This window comes from Musca autumnalis, unplaced genomic scaffold, assembly GCF_047663935.1.
Source record: "Musca autumnalis isolate F117 unplaced genomic scaffold, ASM4766393v1 scaffold_3, whole genome shotgun sequence".
In the NCBI taxonomy this organism is placed as follows: Eukaryota; Metazoa; Arthropoda; class Insecta; order Diptera; family Muscidae; genus Musca; species Musca autumnalis.
Genome location: NW_027411866.1, coordinates 74,570,920 through 74,587,614, shown reverse-complemented (window position 1 = coordinate 74,587,614; position 16,695 = coordinate 74,570,920). Strand labels below are relative to the sequence as shown.

The 16,695-nt window shown below is 32.6% G+C and overlaps 1 protein-coding gene across 2 annotated transcripts; it reads right to left on the bottom strand.

Annotated features, from left to right (window-relative positions):
- Positions 1-981: 981 nt before the first annotated feature.
- Positions 982-14,911, bottom strand: LOC141400181 (plasminogen receptor (KT)). Of its 2 annotated transcripts, XR_012412098.1 has the most exons (4): positions 14,401-14,911; positions 14,096-14,336; positions 1,790-1,960; positions 982-1,681 (listed from the first exon to the last, which is right to left on the bottom strand). XR_012412098.1 is itself a non-coding variant. In XM_073979635.1 (3 exons), the coding sequence occupies exons 1-3, from the start codon at positions 14,482-14,484 to the stop codon at positions 1,548-1,550; spliced, it is 459 nt and encodes a 152-aa protein (XP_073835736.1). In that variant the 5' UTR covers positions 14,485-14,841; the 3' UTR covers positions 982-1,547. The 2 variants fall into 2 exon arrangements, 1 of the variants encoding a protein (XP_073835736.1); XM_073979635.1 differs by lacking the exon at positions 1,790-1,960 and having other exon boundaries at positions 14,401-14,841.
- Between the last annotated feature and the right edge of the window lie 1,784 nt (positions 14,912-16,695).

Below are 16,695 nucleotides of genomic sequence, written 5' to 3'. Positions count from 1 at the left end.
CATTGAAATAAATAGAAATTTCGCTGCTTTTCTGTTATGTGTGTGTAAGAAAGTAAGTTCGTAGTCACACGTACACATTTTTCGGTAAAATAAAATGTATTTTTGTAAATTTTTTTTATGAAATAAAAGCAGTTGTTTATTCTCCTTTACATTTCTGTGAACTACTTTTGCATAATTTCAAGAAAATCATTGACATTTCCGCCATTTTCATTTCCAAATTAAAGGCGATGACAACTTAACGATAATATCGATAGCAATCGATACATTAAAACATTATATCGGAAATATCTAATGTTGGGAATATCGATGGTTTGCCAGCTCTAAGCTGTGACCCTTGACAGAGTCTACAATGCAAAGTAAAATAAATTTGGAGTAATTAAGTAATGCCATGTTTAGATCAAACCGGTTTCAGCAAAATTTAAATTCCAATGAATATATAGGTCTGTTCGATAACCCAAAATTTTGTACTAATTTGTACAAACTTTTACAAAATGTTGTTCGATAACAAACTTGTTCAATAAAGTGGGGTACACACGATCAGTTTTGACTGTCAGTTTTGCTCAAATAATCGTTTGCTTGCCAGTGTGACCGTTCACTTTTGTCAGTCATCAGGCAACCACAAAATATTTTGTGGTTGCTGGACGGTTGGACAGTTATCGATAATTCCGAAAATTCGACAGTCAAAACTGATCGTGTGTACCTCGCTTAAAAGAGAAATGAGATGCAGTTGCAAGAACTTGCAAATACTTTTTACTTGTTTTCATATATCGGGTGTTCAAGGCTCAGCTGAAAAGGTATTCCACTGTCAATTCCTTTGCGTATACGTCAAATGAAAACTCATGAAATCCATTGGTTGACGTTTAGGCAATGGAATTGACCGTTGAAATCGAGTGGATTTCGTAAATGTAAACGTACTATTAGGTAACTAAAATGAATAAAACACGATTTTTTTGGTATGAGGAAATTAAGTATATTGTATAATTTATTGTTAGATTTTTTATTAATTTCTTTACATACACAGAGATCGTACTTGGGAAAAATAAAATTTCTTTAAAAAGAAAAGCTAACAAGACAAATGTTATATATAAAATCGCATGCATGCATTAAAATACACAAAATTGGAATAATAATTAAAATATCGTAAAGTATTTATGAATTTTCCACTATATGTTTTATATATGAATATTTTTTTAACAATAACAAATCATATAACAACGATTCGATTATAGTAAAAACAGACAGAGACACGTTAAATTTTATGTAAATTGTTTTTTTTTTTATAATAGAATTAATAAGTAAGTCGTATAGCAAAAAGGTTTTATAAATATTACATGTATGTAAGTACGTAAAATATTGTCTTAAATGTCTATCATTTGTAATAATAGTATCAATGCTAAATATTTGTCATTGCTGTTACATTGTTTGGAATCCTTGTTGTTGGTTGTTGTGAAACACATTTGAGCTGTTGGAGAACTAGAGGAGGTATTATTGCCAATTTTATGCAGCATCATTAGCCAGTGTTGTGGAAGAATGTTCTCCCAGGGAGCCTATGAATGATGGGGATGCATTTTCTTTTCCATTTCAGCTTCGACACGACCTTCATCTATGGTAGCCACTGTTGGTAGGCCACCAGGCCAATGTAGCAGTTCGGACTCATGTTCCATAATCATATTGGCTTCAGCTAAATACAGGTAAACAATAAAGACAAGAAAAGGGAGAACAATTTATTATTTCTTAGAGGTGGTAATGAAGTTATTGAGCAAAAATTGGTGCTAAAATTTGAACCCACATTTCCAAAACAATTCGATTGATGATCAGCCGAAAACAATTTCAATGAACTTAAAATTTTTCAAATCGAACATAAAAGTTGTGCCATTTCGGAATTTTCATTTTGTGGGAGGTATACCCAGAAATGGGCGTAGTAGACCCATGTCAGTAATAACTTTGGTTACGGTCATATCTGAAAAAATTAAAATTGAAATTAAAAGAATAACAATCTACAGACAGGTTCAAAGAAAATGATACATTATATGGTTTGTTAGTTGGTTTAAATATAAAAAAATGCAATTTCTAAGTTTTCCACTAAGAAATATTTAATATATTAATATTTCCATAGGTGAAAATCGAGCTTCCGCATTTTGACATGCATTTTTTCCTTTCTTTTTGAAAAACTTGAAATTTTCGAAAATGCAGAAAATTCACAATTTTTATCACGTCAAGCGCACTTTATGTCTTAGACAGACGGCAGCATTAATTTGCATTAAGATCTGCATTTAATTTTAGCCCGACAGACGACGGTTTCTGTATTTACGAAACAGCTGATTGATGTTTTGTTGTTGTTTGCACTATAATTTTTTGTTTTCCTTGTGTCTAAGATAGGGCTGCTCAAAGGGCGCACTTCTGCTGTCGGTGTGTGTCAATTTGCTCACTCACACAATTGAAAAAGAGAGCTTTTGTTTTTGAAATGAAGACACAATAAAAAATATTAGTTTTTTAGGCCTAGTCTAAGAGCATGAATATGCTCTCTCTCATATGAATATGGGCTCTCTTTTACGGTATTGTCATATTGAACTACCTAAATGCACTTTAAATTCAGTTTGATTTTGTGCAATAAGAATGTGGATAATGCACGAATTAATTTGAATTAAGGCAGTTAATGCAAATTAACGCCGTCTGTCTAGGGTATTAAGATGTTGAAATCATCCCACCCTTATGTACATACATATATTCAAAACATTATGTGACATTTTCTTTTCATTCAGAAAAGTGTTCAAAGTCTCTCTTTTAATGCCATGTTCATACCAGCATTTGAATAACGTCGTTCGTTCTCATAATTACGTACACGAATTAACCCGTTCATACGACATGGTACATCATTCATAGCAACATGATTCATATTTTCATAGTTTTTGTTTACTGAGTTTAAAGAAAGTTTTAGCCAAAATACGAGTAAAATTAATTGATATGAACTGAAAAAATATTTGTCCTTCTTTCAGATATCTATTTAATATCAAATTATATTAGTTTCATTCATGTTTTCTATTTTTTCTCACAATTTTGGTGTTTTCAGTATATTTTCAAATTTTTCAATTTTAAAAATTAACGAGAGAGAGACCTGCCAGAATAACTTGTTGGTATACAGACTTTCCGGCAGGCATTTGATTTTTGTTTCTAAATTTGTACGCGAATTTGAAATGATGGACAAGAAATGTAAATGCAATGAAAGAGAAGACAAAATTTGCTATGATTTGAATGTATACTAGTCGTTAAACCGTTTACTTTTCATTCATATTTTGCAGTTTTTCTAAAAATATTTGGGTTTTTAATAAATTTTTAAATTTTGTATTTTTCCTGTCATAAATTATTTATTTCGATAAATTCTCTCATTTGTTAGAGATGGGACATATTTTATCGTCGTTCTGAGAGTAATTTAAATTGAACAATGTACACAAATCGTTGTTCGTTCTCAATATTTTGTATGGGAAATGAAGTAATTACATCGTAATTTGGGGTCGAACAACGAATAGAGAGCGAAACATCGTCAGTCTGAACAAGGCATAAAATAGTAAAATCATGATACAATAAGAAGGTAGCATTATCAGCCCAGCTGAAGCCCAGCTGATGGTAACATAATGTGTCAATTGCATTGAATTTATGTCAAATTTTACCAAAAACGGCAGTTGCTGCTACCTTCTTATTGTATCATGAGCCAAATTAAAAAAAACGTATCTTTTGTGGAACTCCAAATAAGAAAAATAAAGGAAATAGGACCGTTTCGCAGGAGTTTAAGATAAATAATAATTGTTCCACAAACATCCCACGCGGGACTAGGGAGACTTCTCTCATATCAATGAGCGCACCCCTGTCGACCTTCTGCGTGCAAGGCGGGGTGGATACCATTGCACCACGGTGGCACCCAGTACTACATAAAAAAGTTATTGAACAATAAACGCTACGTTCATTTCAAATCAGTCAATAATATAATCGCAAATTTTTACTGAATGCTGTTCGATAACAAAATTATCCAGCAAAAGGGAGCGAGTTTAAAAGGTTTGTTAGAAGTTCTGTGACTGAGAACTTGCGGGGAAAACTCGTCCCGCAAAAATTTGCAAGTCTGATCAGTAGTGCGATTCTCTAACTCATGTTTTGAGTTACCGACAATTGTCGGTAAAATTAAAATGCTTATAATTTCGGTAATTACCGATGTTTTTCGGTAAGTTAGCGACGAATAAGAAGCAGTCGTAAAGTTCTACCGATAGCAAGAGTGTTGTCAACTTTTATTTCAACTTTTCATTCAAAATTTTGCGTTTTAATTTTACCGATTTTTGTCGGTAACACAAAAAATGTGTTAGAGAATCGCACTACAGATTTTCAATTTAAACTACATACTTGAAATGTTAACATTTTTGAACAAGAAAATTTCACTTTTTTAAGATTCTAAAGCGTTGTGGATAGAATTATTGCTTTAAATAAGTAACATGTAATTTTAAAATTTGTGTTTTTTTCCATTGGGTTTAAAATATTAAAAGAAACGAAAACAAGTTTCATACATTTTCGGAAACATCTTGCAAGTTCTTAGTCCCGGGCCACACTACAGTAATTTCACTGAAATTTTGATATGAAATTATGCGTCTCTAGATCGACGTCCATAGTAGAGTAAAATCATAAAATTGCTGTAGTAGGGAATTCGATTTAAGAACACCTAATTTCATGAAATTTGTTAATGAAATTCACGCTAGTGTGGACCGGGACTTAGAAAATGTTGTTCGATAACTTTCTGCAATTTTTCTTGGTTGAGAGAGTTTGAGAGAGTAAAATTCATTGAGAGAGGTTGCTGGATCTTGCTGAGTAACTATTGCTGGAAAAGTTAAATATGATATTAGGTGTGTCTTTTTACGTGATCATTTGTAAAAATTATTACGAAATGTTAATAAATGCTGTCTTTTTACACAAAAGTTCAGGAAAAGAGAGTGAAATGAGAGAACAATTTTGACAGTTGTTTGCTGAGAACTTGCTAAAGGTTGGTAGAAGAATTTTTCCCAGCAACAATTAGCAAGGTCGATCAGCTGATTTTAAATCACCTGTTAATGGTCAGATGTTTATGTGATATTTGTGGAAAATACTGCAAATAATGCGATTCAGCTATATTTATTGATAATTTTATTAATCTTTTAACATATTTATTTACTTGAAATTGAAGAAGTTTTTTACTGCCTTAGATTTAGTTTTTCTTTCATACATTGGCGCCAATGTGTTTGTTTTGGTAGTCGACTGTTATCTTGCTAAATTTTACTAAAAGCTGTATTTTTACTTTTCTCTCTTTTTCCGTATAATTGTTCTTACTGAGTTACTGAGTAAATCTTACTGAAAAAGTAAAAAGACACGGCTATTGATTTCACTGCTTTTTATTTCCCTGGTTTACACATTTTTTTATTTAAGTTTCGTTCACGTACTGTTTAATAGTAAAACTCGTAAAAGTAAGAGCTGTAAAAAAATTGTTCTCACACAAAAGTTTTTTGAAATAGTTCGGGAACAGAAAAATGGAAAATACGTCAAAAAACTGGAACAAATGTCAAAGTCAGCGTACCAGCCAATCAGACGCCGGCAACCATGTTACTATTTTTTTACACGCTCAAATTTTCGAGTAAAAAGTTTTATATGACACTTTGTCCAAATTTTGGATTTCGTAATATTTTGTCCAAGCTCAGATTAAGCCATATTAGTTTACTCCTTTAGTATCAAAATTTATTCTTTAGATTATTTTAATAACATTTTCGGACACCTCCCTCACAAGAGTTCAACATAACTGCAGTTTAAGGGCTGTTCGAGGAGCCGTTCGACATTTTGACCAAAGGTACTCCTTGTGGTCTTGTTTGCAGCGATATTCTATTTTTCATAGCTAAGTCCGTGCTTCCTGACATAATGCTAAAAAGCAAAAACAACTGAAATGGCTGGTTATATGGTGTTATAACTATCGAAATGAAAGGCTCTCAAATTAAGATCTACCTTTTGCCTTTAACCCTGCGTTTACACATGACAGGACAGTTGAGTTCATGTATTGATTGTCAAAAACCCAAAACTTGCCTGTGTGACGTAGGCATCCAGACATTTGCAAAAAAAAAAAAAAAAAAATGAATGAAAATCATCGATTTCTTTTCGTTTTCTGTTTACATGTTTTGTTTTTGTACATATTCTTTTGTTTTCGGCACATTTGAACTATCATCTCACTTCTTTTTCATAAAAATTTCAAAAATTTGTTAACCAGACTGTCTGTGAAAAAATGATGGACAGCTGGAAGACAGCCGACAAATGTATGTATGTATGTGTTAGTAAATCAGAGTTGTATTTGAAGAGAAACTGTCTGGTGTAAACGCCTAGTAATCGAAATCAAATTTATTAACGTAAGCATTTATTAGGAACCATTACAGTCGTTAAGATGAATACCTCAGAAGTTTCGATATTTTTGTCTGCAAGTTCATATGTCCAAAGAAGTTCACAAAATTCTGAAAACTCTCTAAATGCACATTTGCTTATTGTTGTATATTAAAACTAAGTAACTTTTGAAGCAAAAAAAATAATTTGTTACAAGTAAAAAGCGTTAAGCCGTTCCAAAATTGTTAAACCATTTACCACGAAAATTTGAAATAATTAGTTTTTTCTGTTACGAAAGTACCAATGTCCACAATTTTACATGGAAAAGTTGTTTGACCACTGGGAACCATATATATCTAATTTTAGCTAATTCGGTCAGCAAAAAACTTGAAAATAACTGAAATCGGGCGGTATCGTTGCATGGGGTTATTCCAAACTACGGACCTCCATAATTTTTGTGATTACCAGGAACCCCAAATTACAAATTATAAATAATTTGGCCAGAAAATGTAGCTAAAAAGTCAAAATACCCGAAATCGGGCGGTAACATTACCCAGTTGTTCAACAAATAGCAATTGTCTATTTTGACATAGGCATGTAACTAGTTACTCATTGATGCTAGTTACTTTACACCCAAAAATGGCACACAAAATAGCCTATAGCTACTGCGACCAATATCTTCCGGTGAAAATAGAGTACATATGTGGATCACTGAGTGAAATCAAACACTTTTTCAAAAAGTCGTTTTTGATTTTCTTTATTTTTGGCTGTGTTGATGTGCAAAACATTCCAGAATATTTTCTGTTCTTTTTTTTTTTTTTGAAAAATTTTTGATAAATTAAAAAAAAAATAGAAAAAAAGTAATGAATCCCACTACCAAATAGGACTTAACATTTTTTGATTGTAAATATTAAATCGCGAAAATTGCATCCAAGCCCACTGTGCAGTTTTTTTTTTTCAATTTTTTATTAGACATCTGATTAGACAAAGAATACAAAAAAGGTTTTTTTCTATTTAGACCAATATTAAAGAAGTTATTAGTGTTTCTTTGACATAGTTGTTAGAAATTCTCGATCAGAGTGTCTCTTTGGACACTTATCTATTTGAGCGAGCAATTGAAACTTGGGTATAAAAAGTATCTTGTTGAAAAACAAACAAGGAAACTGATGAAGATATGTGGCGAGATATGAAACTATAGTCTTCCCTGCCTAATAAATTAAAGTTGCTTTAATAAAATATTAAAACAACGACTATGGGATTAAGCATGATTATTTTGAAAAGCAAAATAAAAGTCGTCAACCCAAATAAAAAACGCCAACCCTTCTAATCCTGGAAATAACAAACACTTTTTGAAAAAGTGTCCGATTTCACTCAGAAATCAGAAAATTATCTTCGGTAGAATTCTTTGGTGCTTTTTTGGTGCTAATAATGATTCTGTTATTAAAAATTTATCTTCAGAAGTATTAAAAGCAACATAAAAATTTGTGATTTTATTTTAACCAAGACAATATTTTGTTTGACTTCTGCCTGGTTTCTTTGGATTACGTATGTACGTACATATGTATTCACATATATTCGTAAAACAATTCAAAAATAGAGGACATAGACCCAGCAAAATGTTCGATGCCAAATATGACATTCAATCATGGGTGAAAGTGATCTAGCATGTCATCTTTTTAGCATCTTCATCGATGAATTTTATATGAGCGTGGACCCCAAAAGATGACGTTCTTTTCTGGATCCTAAGCATGTCATTTTAACCAATGCGTTGACATGTCATTTCCACCAATGCTTTGGCATGTCATTTCCACCAATGATTTGACATGTCATTTTCACCAATGCTTTAACACGTCATTTTCACCCATGCTTTGATATGTCATTTTAACCAATGCTTTGGCATGTCATTTTCACCAACCCCTTGGCATGAAATTTTCATGTCTTGTTTGGAAATGGAAACGCTGTATTGAAATATGTATGGTTTTCATGAAAAACAAAACTCTTTATTAATTCAAACGAATTCATGAAATAGCTACAATTAAATTATCAGTTTAGTTTTTCAAAAGTTTACATCCAAAATTGCAATGTAATCACCACCGCTGCAACGCAAAAGATTACTTCCGCCGTTCTCCGCAACTGATATTCTTTCATGTTACAAAAGGTTTTTTCAATTATATTCCCATCACCAGTTCAGATTTCAACATGGACTCCAAATGCACTCCTTTAAGTATTTTTATTTCGAAAATTACTTTTATTTTATAATTTTGTTATTTTATAACAACATTTTGGTAATTTATACTCTTTTGTTTAGTGACGGAAATATGTAGGGATGTACAACCCGGCTTGCTTTAGGGATCTATAGGAACAAAACGTAACGAAATACCATTTATGCTTAATTAATTTATTTTTGGTTGTTTCTTTCCAAAAGTCTTTTCTTCTTTATTTTCAGATTCTTGTTCCTTTTCGTTTCGGACTTTTTTTCAAATTCCAAGAAGCGAGATTTGATTGATTTCATTCTATGTCAGATTTAGAACAGACAAGGGAACTTTTAAAATAGCAATGTGTGCAGTCCGATTCTATTTTTAGCTCGATGGTTGGCACTTCATATAATACCAATTGTTTAGCAGTTTTAGTTGTTTGATATGCAGGAAATGTAAGACAACATCACGACGACAGTTCTAACAACTTTGGTCTGTTCCAGAAACTGCAAGAATCTACTTATTTTTACTACGATAACAATTTTTCCTTTATGTTATCGGAAAAAATAGTAAAAATTAGTAGATTTTTGCAGTACTGGAACATACCAAAATGAAAATAAACAGGTGTGTAAATAAAAACACAAACATCATCTCTATTGGAGCGATGGAATGGGTACAAATGCTGATGAAAAGATCGGATCTTTCACGACTTCCTTTGCATTGGTTCAAATCCTAATGAAAAGATCGGATCTTTCACGACTTCCTTTGAACCAATGCAAAAGATGACATGAAATCACGTCATCGCAAAGAACCCCTTACGTCAAATTTTGCTGGGGTACGGCCACTGAAAATAAAGGACAAATAGAGTACGTTAAAAAATAGAGTACGGACGCCTAAAATAGAGTACTGTACTCTATAATAGAGTACGGTTGGTCACCGTACCTATAGCCCGCTTTTGTCACTGGAAATGGGCTTCCTTGGTAATGCGGCGTGTAATACATTGACTATTTTATAGACTATCGATGGATAGTGTAATAGACAATGTTTCTCTCTTGTAATCTCTTTTCAACATTATTTATTTTTTTTAACAAATGCTCTGTTCCAGAACCTGCCAAAAGCTACTATTTTTTACTACGATAACATTTTTTCCTTTATGTTATCGAAAAAAATAGTAAAAATTAGTAGATTCTTGCAGTTCTGGAACAGACCAAAAATAAAAAAAATATTCTGTCATTTTGTTTGTTTATTCATAATTAAAAAACTTATTGATGCGTTTGTTGTAAAAAACTTTAAGATGCAAAAAAGAACGTGTTACCAGCTAAATCATAAGAAGGATGAATAATTTAAGAAGAATATTCATAATATATATGTGGTAAGTATTGATACATATCTTGACACAATTCATTATCGCGTCATTTCATTAAAATTCTATACATTTTACTTCAGGAACATTTGAATGATCTGAAGGACCCACGAGAAAAACATTACAAGGACCAAATAAACATAAGTCGCTGTATCAAGTAGTCATACACTAGTTCCAGTATCAAGGATAAAGATCTATATGTATGTATACAAGATTATATTATCCTTTGTAAAATATTTGCACTCCATGTATTAAAATAAAGTGTGGCTAATGCATATATGCATTAACCGATTTATCTGACTTCAAGTTACTAGTATTTTTGGCTATCATTTCTGACTACCGAATTGACTGGTTACCCGTAATGCACTCAGGAGACAATTGCCTTTCACACGACTATCGAATTGGGTGGTTACTGGTAATGCAGTGAGGGGACAATTGCCTTTCACATGACTATCGAATTGGGTGGTTACTGGTAATGCGGTGAGGGGACAATAGACCCCTTCCTATGACATCCCCATGTTATATTCACCAGTCTATAACATTGCGAGTAGATTGGGTGGTAACTAGATGTGTTTACCAGTAGCCAGCAAAATTGCTAGTTATTCCCTAGTTACCCGAACAACTGGGTAGACTAGGGCTGCTCATACAAATACAAACATATTTTGTTATTGTGTTGGTTTTGAAACACAAATATTTTGATAGTTTCCCAACATACCGTTCAGTTTGATTTTATAAAATTTACGAAAATAATTACACGGATAAGCTAATAATTAGTATACACATTCATTATTTTCAAGAGAATCAAGTTTCGTTTATTCTACAGTGCCTACACAAGAATTTTCAATTCTAATATAATGTTTTTTGAACAATGTTTGTTGTTGGGTTTGTTGGGTTGTCTTGTGTAATAAAAAATGTGTATTGAAAATTTTCTTCTCAAAAACAAATGCGTTCTATTTTAATTGTGTGAGTGAGCAAATTGGCACACATCGACAGCAGAAGGGCACCCTTTAAGCAGACTCAAAATTTTACCCTGATCAAGATTATTTCAGTGCGTTACAAACGGAAAAACAAACTTACCCCCTGTTTTTGTAACTTATTTTTGTTCGTTCGTCTATATTCGTAATAATTTAGGCATCCATAGCTCAACCCACACATGACATACAGACTTAATTTTTCGTAGATTAGTTCCATATATAGTTATGAATTCCTCATTTAAAAATCAGCGCTCTACATTTGCGCTAAGGCGAGTAAATCGATCTACAAAATTTGACACTTTGTGTGAGATGAATAAAAATGTTTACAAAAACTGGGGGTTAATATATAAATAAAATGTTTGAATTCTTTTTCCAATAATAACAAAAACGGTGTCCAGCAAAGCTCTTAATGTCACCGAATCCAAAAAGTCGTACAATTACGAAATTAATAACTCTTTTTCTGTAACGTTATATCAAAAGTAGAGAATGCTGTTTGGACAAAAATCATGGTGTTTTGTATGTTGTGGCATTTTGTCTGAAGGACCGAAGTTAGAGTGTGATAACTGGATATGAACTTTAAAGAAGAAAAACCGAACTTTTTATAACCTCTCTGACACTAATCCCCTTTGTAACTCTATTCGACATATTCGTTATATCGGGATTGCATTGAGGTCTGAGATTCTGCAAACCGAAAGGAATCCCAAAATCCATATTATAGACGATGTTCTTAAAAATAACATAAGATCTCGAAATTCTCAAAATCTTGGTATAGCGAAAACAGTGGGAATTAGAACATAAAATGCTCATTAAGACCGAATGTAGTTACCAAATTTTTGGATATACATATGTACCAAGCCGGGAACATATATGGTTAAAGATTTCAAAATACCGAAAACCGGGCGGATCTTTTTGTATGGGGAGTTTCAAAATTTTATCTTATATGTTGTGAACTTTTTCTTTATTTAATTTATATACTTTGTATCAATAATTCTATTAAAGCAACTAACTACATCTTAAAGTAGCTTTAAATAACGCTACACAACATTTTATATATTCATGATTTTTGGTCAAGTTGCATTTCCATGTGTGACATTAAAAATACTGACGATGCCTGTGGTCGTTTCAGTGTATACGCCATATTACGGTAGTCTCAGTTTCTTCTTTGTTTTGTGCTTTAATTGAATGTTTTGCTTTTTTTCTTTAAAGATTTAGACATTTTTGTTTTGGCTTCTACTTATGAGTGTACATATTTTTTACATTTGTATATTTTTTATATATGTATGATCATGACAGAACTACCAGGTAGTGGCATCGTAAAATTATGAATATGTTATGTCAAAACTTTCTTTATGTTGTTGGGGAAATTACAACAAAAATAATTTTTTTATAAAGGGATTTGACTTTTCATATTCGATCAGCTGGTGTGATACCACTACCTGGTAGTTCTGCCATGTGTATGATGCTACATAAAATATGAAAAACAAGTAAAAATGTAAAGATCATGAAATATTCTGAACTCAAATGGAATAATTTGTTTCCTTTCATTTCCACGATACCAGTCGGAGACGTTTTTTACCTCTAAGAACTCCAAATAGCAAATTACAACCAATTCGAACCGAAAATGTAGATGAAAACCTCAAAATATCTGAAATATACCGAAACCTGGACCTAAGACCACAATTTTTGGCGCAGAAGGTTTTTGATCATTGAAAACTCCAAATGACAAATTACAACCAATTCGGACCGAAAATTTTGATAAAATCTTCAAAATACCTGAAATCGGGAGGTATCCTAATATGAGAGCTACACAGAAACTTGGACCTAAGACCATAATTTTTGTAGATAAAAGCTTCAAAATACCTGAAATCGGATGTCGCTACATGGGGGCTATAGGAAAAACTGAACCCATATTGATGATTTTTTGGCTAAAGTATTTTTTACTTATTTTTAACATATACTGAAAAAATTAGATTGATCCGGCGATTATAAATATTTTTGTCGCACCTTCCCATACAAGTGGGACCACTGTGCATCGCTTTGGTTTTTAATGGCAACTTTTTATGCATTTTATACTTTACTATTCAACAATAGGTATTTTATACCTATACCTTCTTCGGATCCATTGTCAGACTGAATTATTTATTGAGGATTTAAAATTTATTAACAGATTTTATCTGTAGTCTTTCCTTTCTCTAATGGGCTAAAAACTTACTCGCAAAAAACTATCCATATATAACTAGGTTTTAGCTTAGCCCCCATGAACCGGTATTGCCCAATTTAGGTATTTTGGGGGTCTTTTTGTCGAATTTTCGAACTGAGATTGCTGTAATTTCCTATTTTATGTTGTCAGAGGATACACAACTCAATCCAGAAAATTGTAATTATTAGTCCATGTTTTGGCTGATGGCCTTTTGACGTGAGTTCTTTCAAAGGGATTTGCTACATTTTCCTTCTGAAGTGGATGGAATCTAAATGCGTAGAAAACAACAGAAAATTATCAACATAAAGAGGTGAAGTTTAGATATTCTGCTCCTTGAAGGAATAAGCCTTAACTTTCAAAGGCGAAGGGAAACTAATTGTTCCTATCATCTTTAATACAGTCGTGGTGGAGGTTAGAAAAGTTCGGCCCGGCCAAACTTAACGCCGTTCATATTTGTTTTTAATAAAAAATAAATGGTGAAAACCGCAAAGATACATTTTTAAAATGTATTTAAAGATATTATTTAGGTTTGCGGTTTTCGCCCAATACCAGAGCAATGGAATTACGTGTATGTACTTGTTGTGTTTCTGTTGTCCCAACGGACAACAATGCGCTTTACATTACTCCTTCTTTCATAATTTGGCCACTTGGGTGAATCAGTCATCAGTTACTCAATTTATTTTATATATGTATGTACCATCTATTTCACATTTAGTTTACATTTGCTCCCAACAACAACAATGCTGATGAGCTGCTATTGGCCAAAGTTAAAAAAGAATTCACATTTGTTTTTATGTAAGCAAAAATGGCCTTCAACTTCAAAAAACAAACAATAAAAATAACACAAAACAAAAAACCGAAAAGAATATAATGCCAAAAAAGTACCGAAATCATTCCGTTCTTATTGTATGGAACGACGGAGTAATGGTGATGGGGGTTGCTTGGTGTTTTGTTTCGAGTTGTTTTTGTTATTCAATTTTATAATAATTACCTTTTATACGATGTATTTTACTGCCGTAAGCCAAATCGGCGTAATAGCCCATTACAAAGGACAAAGGTATCATTGGTAGTAATGAAATAGGCCTACGGGTGCGTTGATAAACGGAGGTACAACCAAACATTGATGTCAAATAGAAACCGCTGATCCAATAGAATAATTCACGATTACGGGCTATTTGTATAGCTTCTTCACGCTCTTTGATTTGATAGTGCATTTGTATCCAACGTTCCATCTGCCAAAAAAAAAGAAATGTAAATATGTAAATCTTGTGTGGCATATAAAAGCATTTAAGGTACCTTCAATTCCTGGCATTTACGATAAGCCGGGTCATCATGTTGGGGATATGATGAACTTATATTGCTTGAAGATTTATTGCCCATTTCTAATGACGCTTTATTGTTGTTTATTGTTTTTTATTGCTCTTTGGTTTACTCTTGACGTTTGTGTCCTTATTTATCTTGCAATTGCTTCTAATGTGTATTTCTTATTACTTAACACTGTCCACTGGTTGGTAATTTCCCTTGACAAATTATCGATTTATTATCTTTTGAGTTGCTTTATTTGTATAATTACGTTTTTATCTAAAATATTCTAAACCATTTTAAGTTATCAATATTTTTGTTATTTTTTCATTTTATCAATGCACTTTAGTGATTATTTTCTATATTTTTCGTTTCTCTGATTTGGCCGCGAGACAGGTATAGCGTTGTGACACAATTGCAAAATGTTTATCGACTGATTGATGTTGGTACTGTTTGCCGTTGAGATTATTTCTTACTTTCTTTCAGCTCTCCTTCTCCCACACTCTCTGTTATTGTTTCATATTTTATATATCGCTCATTTACTCAAAGAGTGACACATTTCAAAAAATCCACTTTCGAGAAAAACGCGTTTTAATTTGGCGAATGAAAATTGACTTCCCCCCTTAAAAATTGACTTCCCCCCATATTTCGCAAACAGCTAGCCAGATATCAGTGTTAAACTTCTGTTCAAGATCAAGCATTATTTGAAGTGTTTTAGTGTTTCATAAACTCAAAAAACTTCTGTGTTGAATTATGCGAAACTCGTAGTAAATGAGCTCTAACTCGACTAGTTTTAGAGATATCAGTATGAAAATTTGACACAAGATAAAGTAGAAGTCGTAGAAAAAATAGAAATTGTTAACTCAGAAAACTTATTTTTTGAGTTATGCCACTCTTTGAGTAAATGAGCGATATTTACCTTATCAACAATTCTCAGACCTGCGCAGACGTGTTGTTGTATCTTACTATGCAATTTGGTGGGTTGTTTGCTGTTTCGTTTGTTCTCAGTAAACTCGAAAAAATATGTCAGTAATTTCAATGTCTGCAGTTTGTTAGGATGAGCAAAATGGTATACCCCACTTTAAAAAAAAACACTCTGTTAAATTAAGAATTGTCTAGTTCATCGATGCTCAAAATATTTCATGCACTAGTAGCGGTAAGCGAATATTCCCATTGTTAAACCACGGCAAATGAAAATAAAGAAAGAATACGTGTGGTCTGGGCGCCACCGTGGTACAATGGTGTGAACACCCGCCTTGCACGCTGAATGTCGTGGGTTCGATTCCCCGGCCAAGAAATATCAAACATTTCAGCGGTGGCAAAATACCCCTCAGTAATGTTGGCGACATTTCCTGAGTATTTCAGGCATGTAAAACTTCTCTACAAGTGGTGTTTTAAGACGCGCCGTTCGGACTCGGCGATAAACTGTAGGTCCCATATCATTGAGCTAAATATGAATCGGGGTGCACTCATTGATATGAGAGAAGTCTCCCCTGTCCCGCCTGGGATGTTTGTGGAACAATTATACATATATATTATATTATATTATATACGTGTGGTCTGTTAATATTATTTCGTATGACATTATCCTGATAATAAGCAACAAATGATCTGTTCCAGTACTCCAAAAATGTACTAATTTTTACTTTTTTCTATAACATAAAGGAAAAAATGTTATCGTAGTAAAAAGTAGTAGCTTCTTGCAGGTTCTGGAACAGAGCAAAAGCTTATTTTGCTTTAGGAAATTGACATTTTCAATTACCGATCATGAGGCAATTACGCATGCTTCGCGTATGTAAAATATTATTTGTGTATGTAAATCATACGTTCCATTGCACAGAAAACATGGTGATGTTGTGTATACGCAGCAATATCCAAACATTTTATTGAGATTCCATCCATCACACGATGGGGCCAATGACAGGTTTTTGAGGCAAAAAGTCATTTTTTCATATTCACTGTAAAACATTTTGTTGTTATTCAAATACTTGAATACAACAAAATATGGACTCAAGCTAAAATAAACACACAGATGTGTCATTTTTTCAAGGTAGTGGTTGAAACCAAGGCACATTTATATAAGGTAGAAGTGACAGTCAGCTGTATTTTTACTTTTTTTTGTTTACTCATGAAATTTGAAACTTCGAAATTTGCTACCATAAAATACTTGTTTTCATCCTAAACGTGTAAAAAATGTCCTGTTTTTCTATTTTAGAGGATTTTCAAAATGTATTTATGTTTTTCCTAAGAACATTTTTAGAACGACCCCATTATTCAATATTTTTTTTT

What these genes read in the sequence shown, in the direction of transcription:
- LOC141400181 (XM_073979635.1), bottom strand. Translation starts at nt 14,484, where the DNA reads ATGGGCAATAAATCTTCAAGCAATATAAGTTCATCATATCCCCAACAT. An exon ending in GTAAATGCCAGGAATTGAAG is followed by an intron (nt 14,337 to 14,400) that starts GTACCTTAAATG and finishes TTTTTTTGGCAG; the next exon opens with ATGGAACGTTGGATACAAAT. An exon ending in TAAAATACATCGTATAAAAG is followed by an intron (nt 1,682 to 14,095) that starts GTAATTATTATA and finishes ACCTGTATTTAG; the next exon opens with CTGAAGCCAATATGATTATG.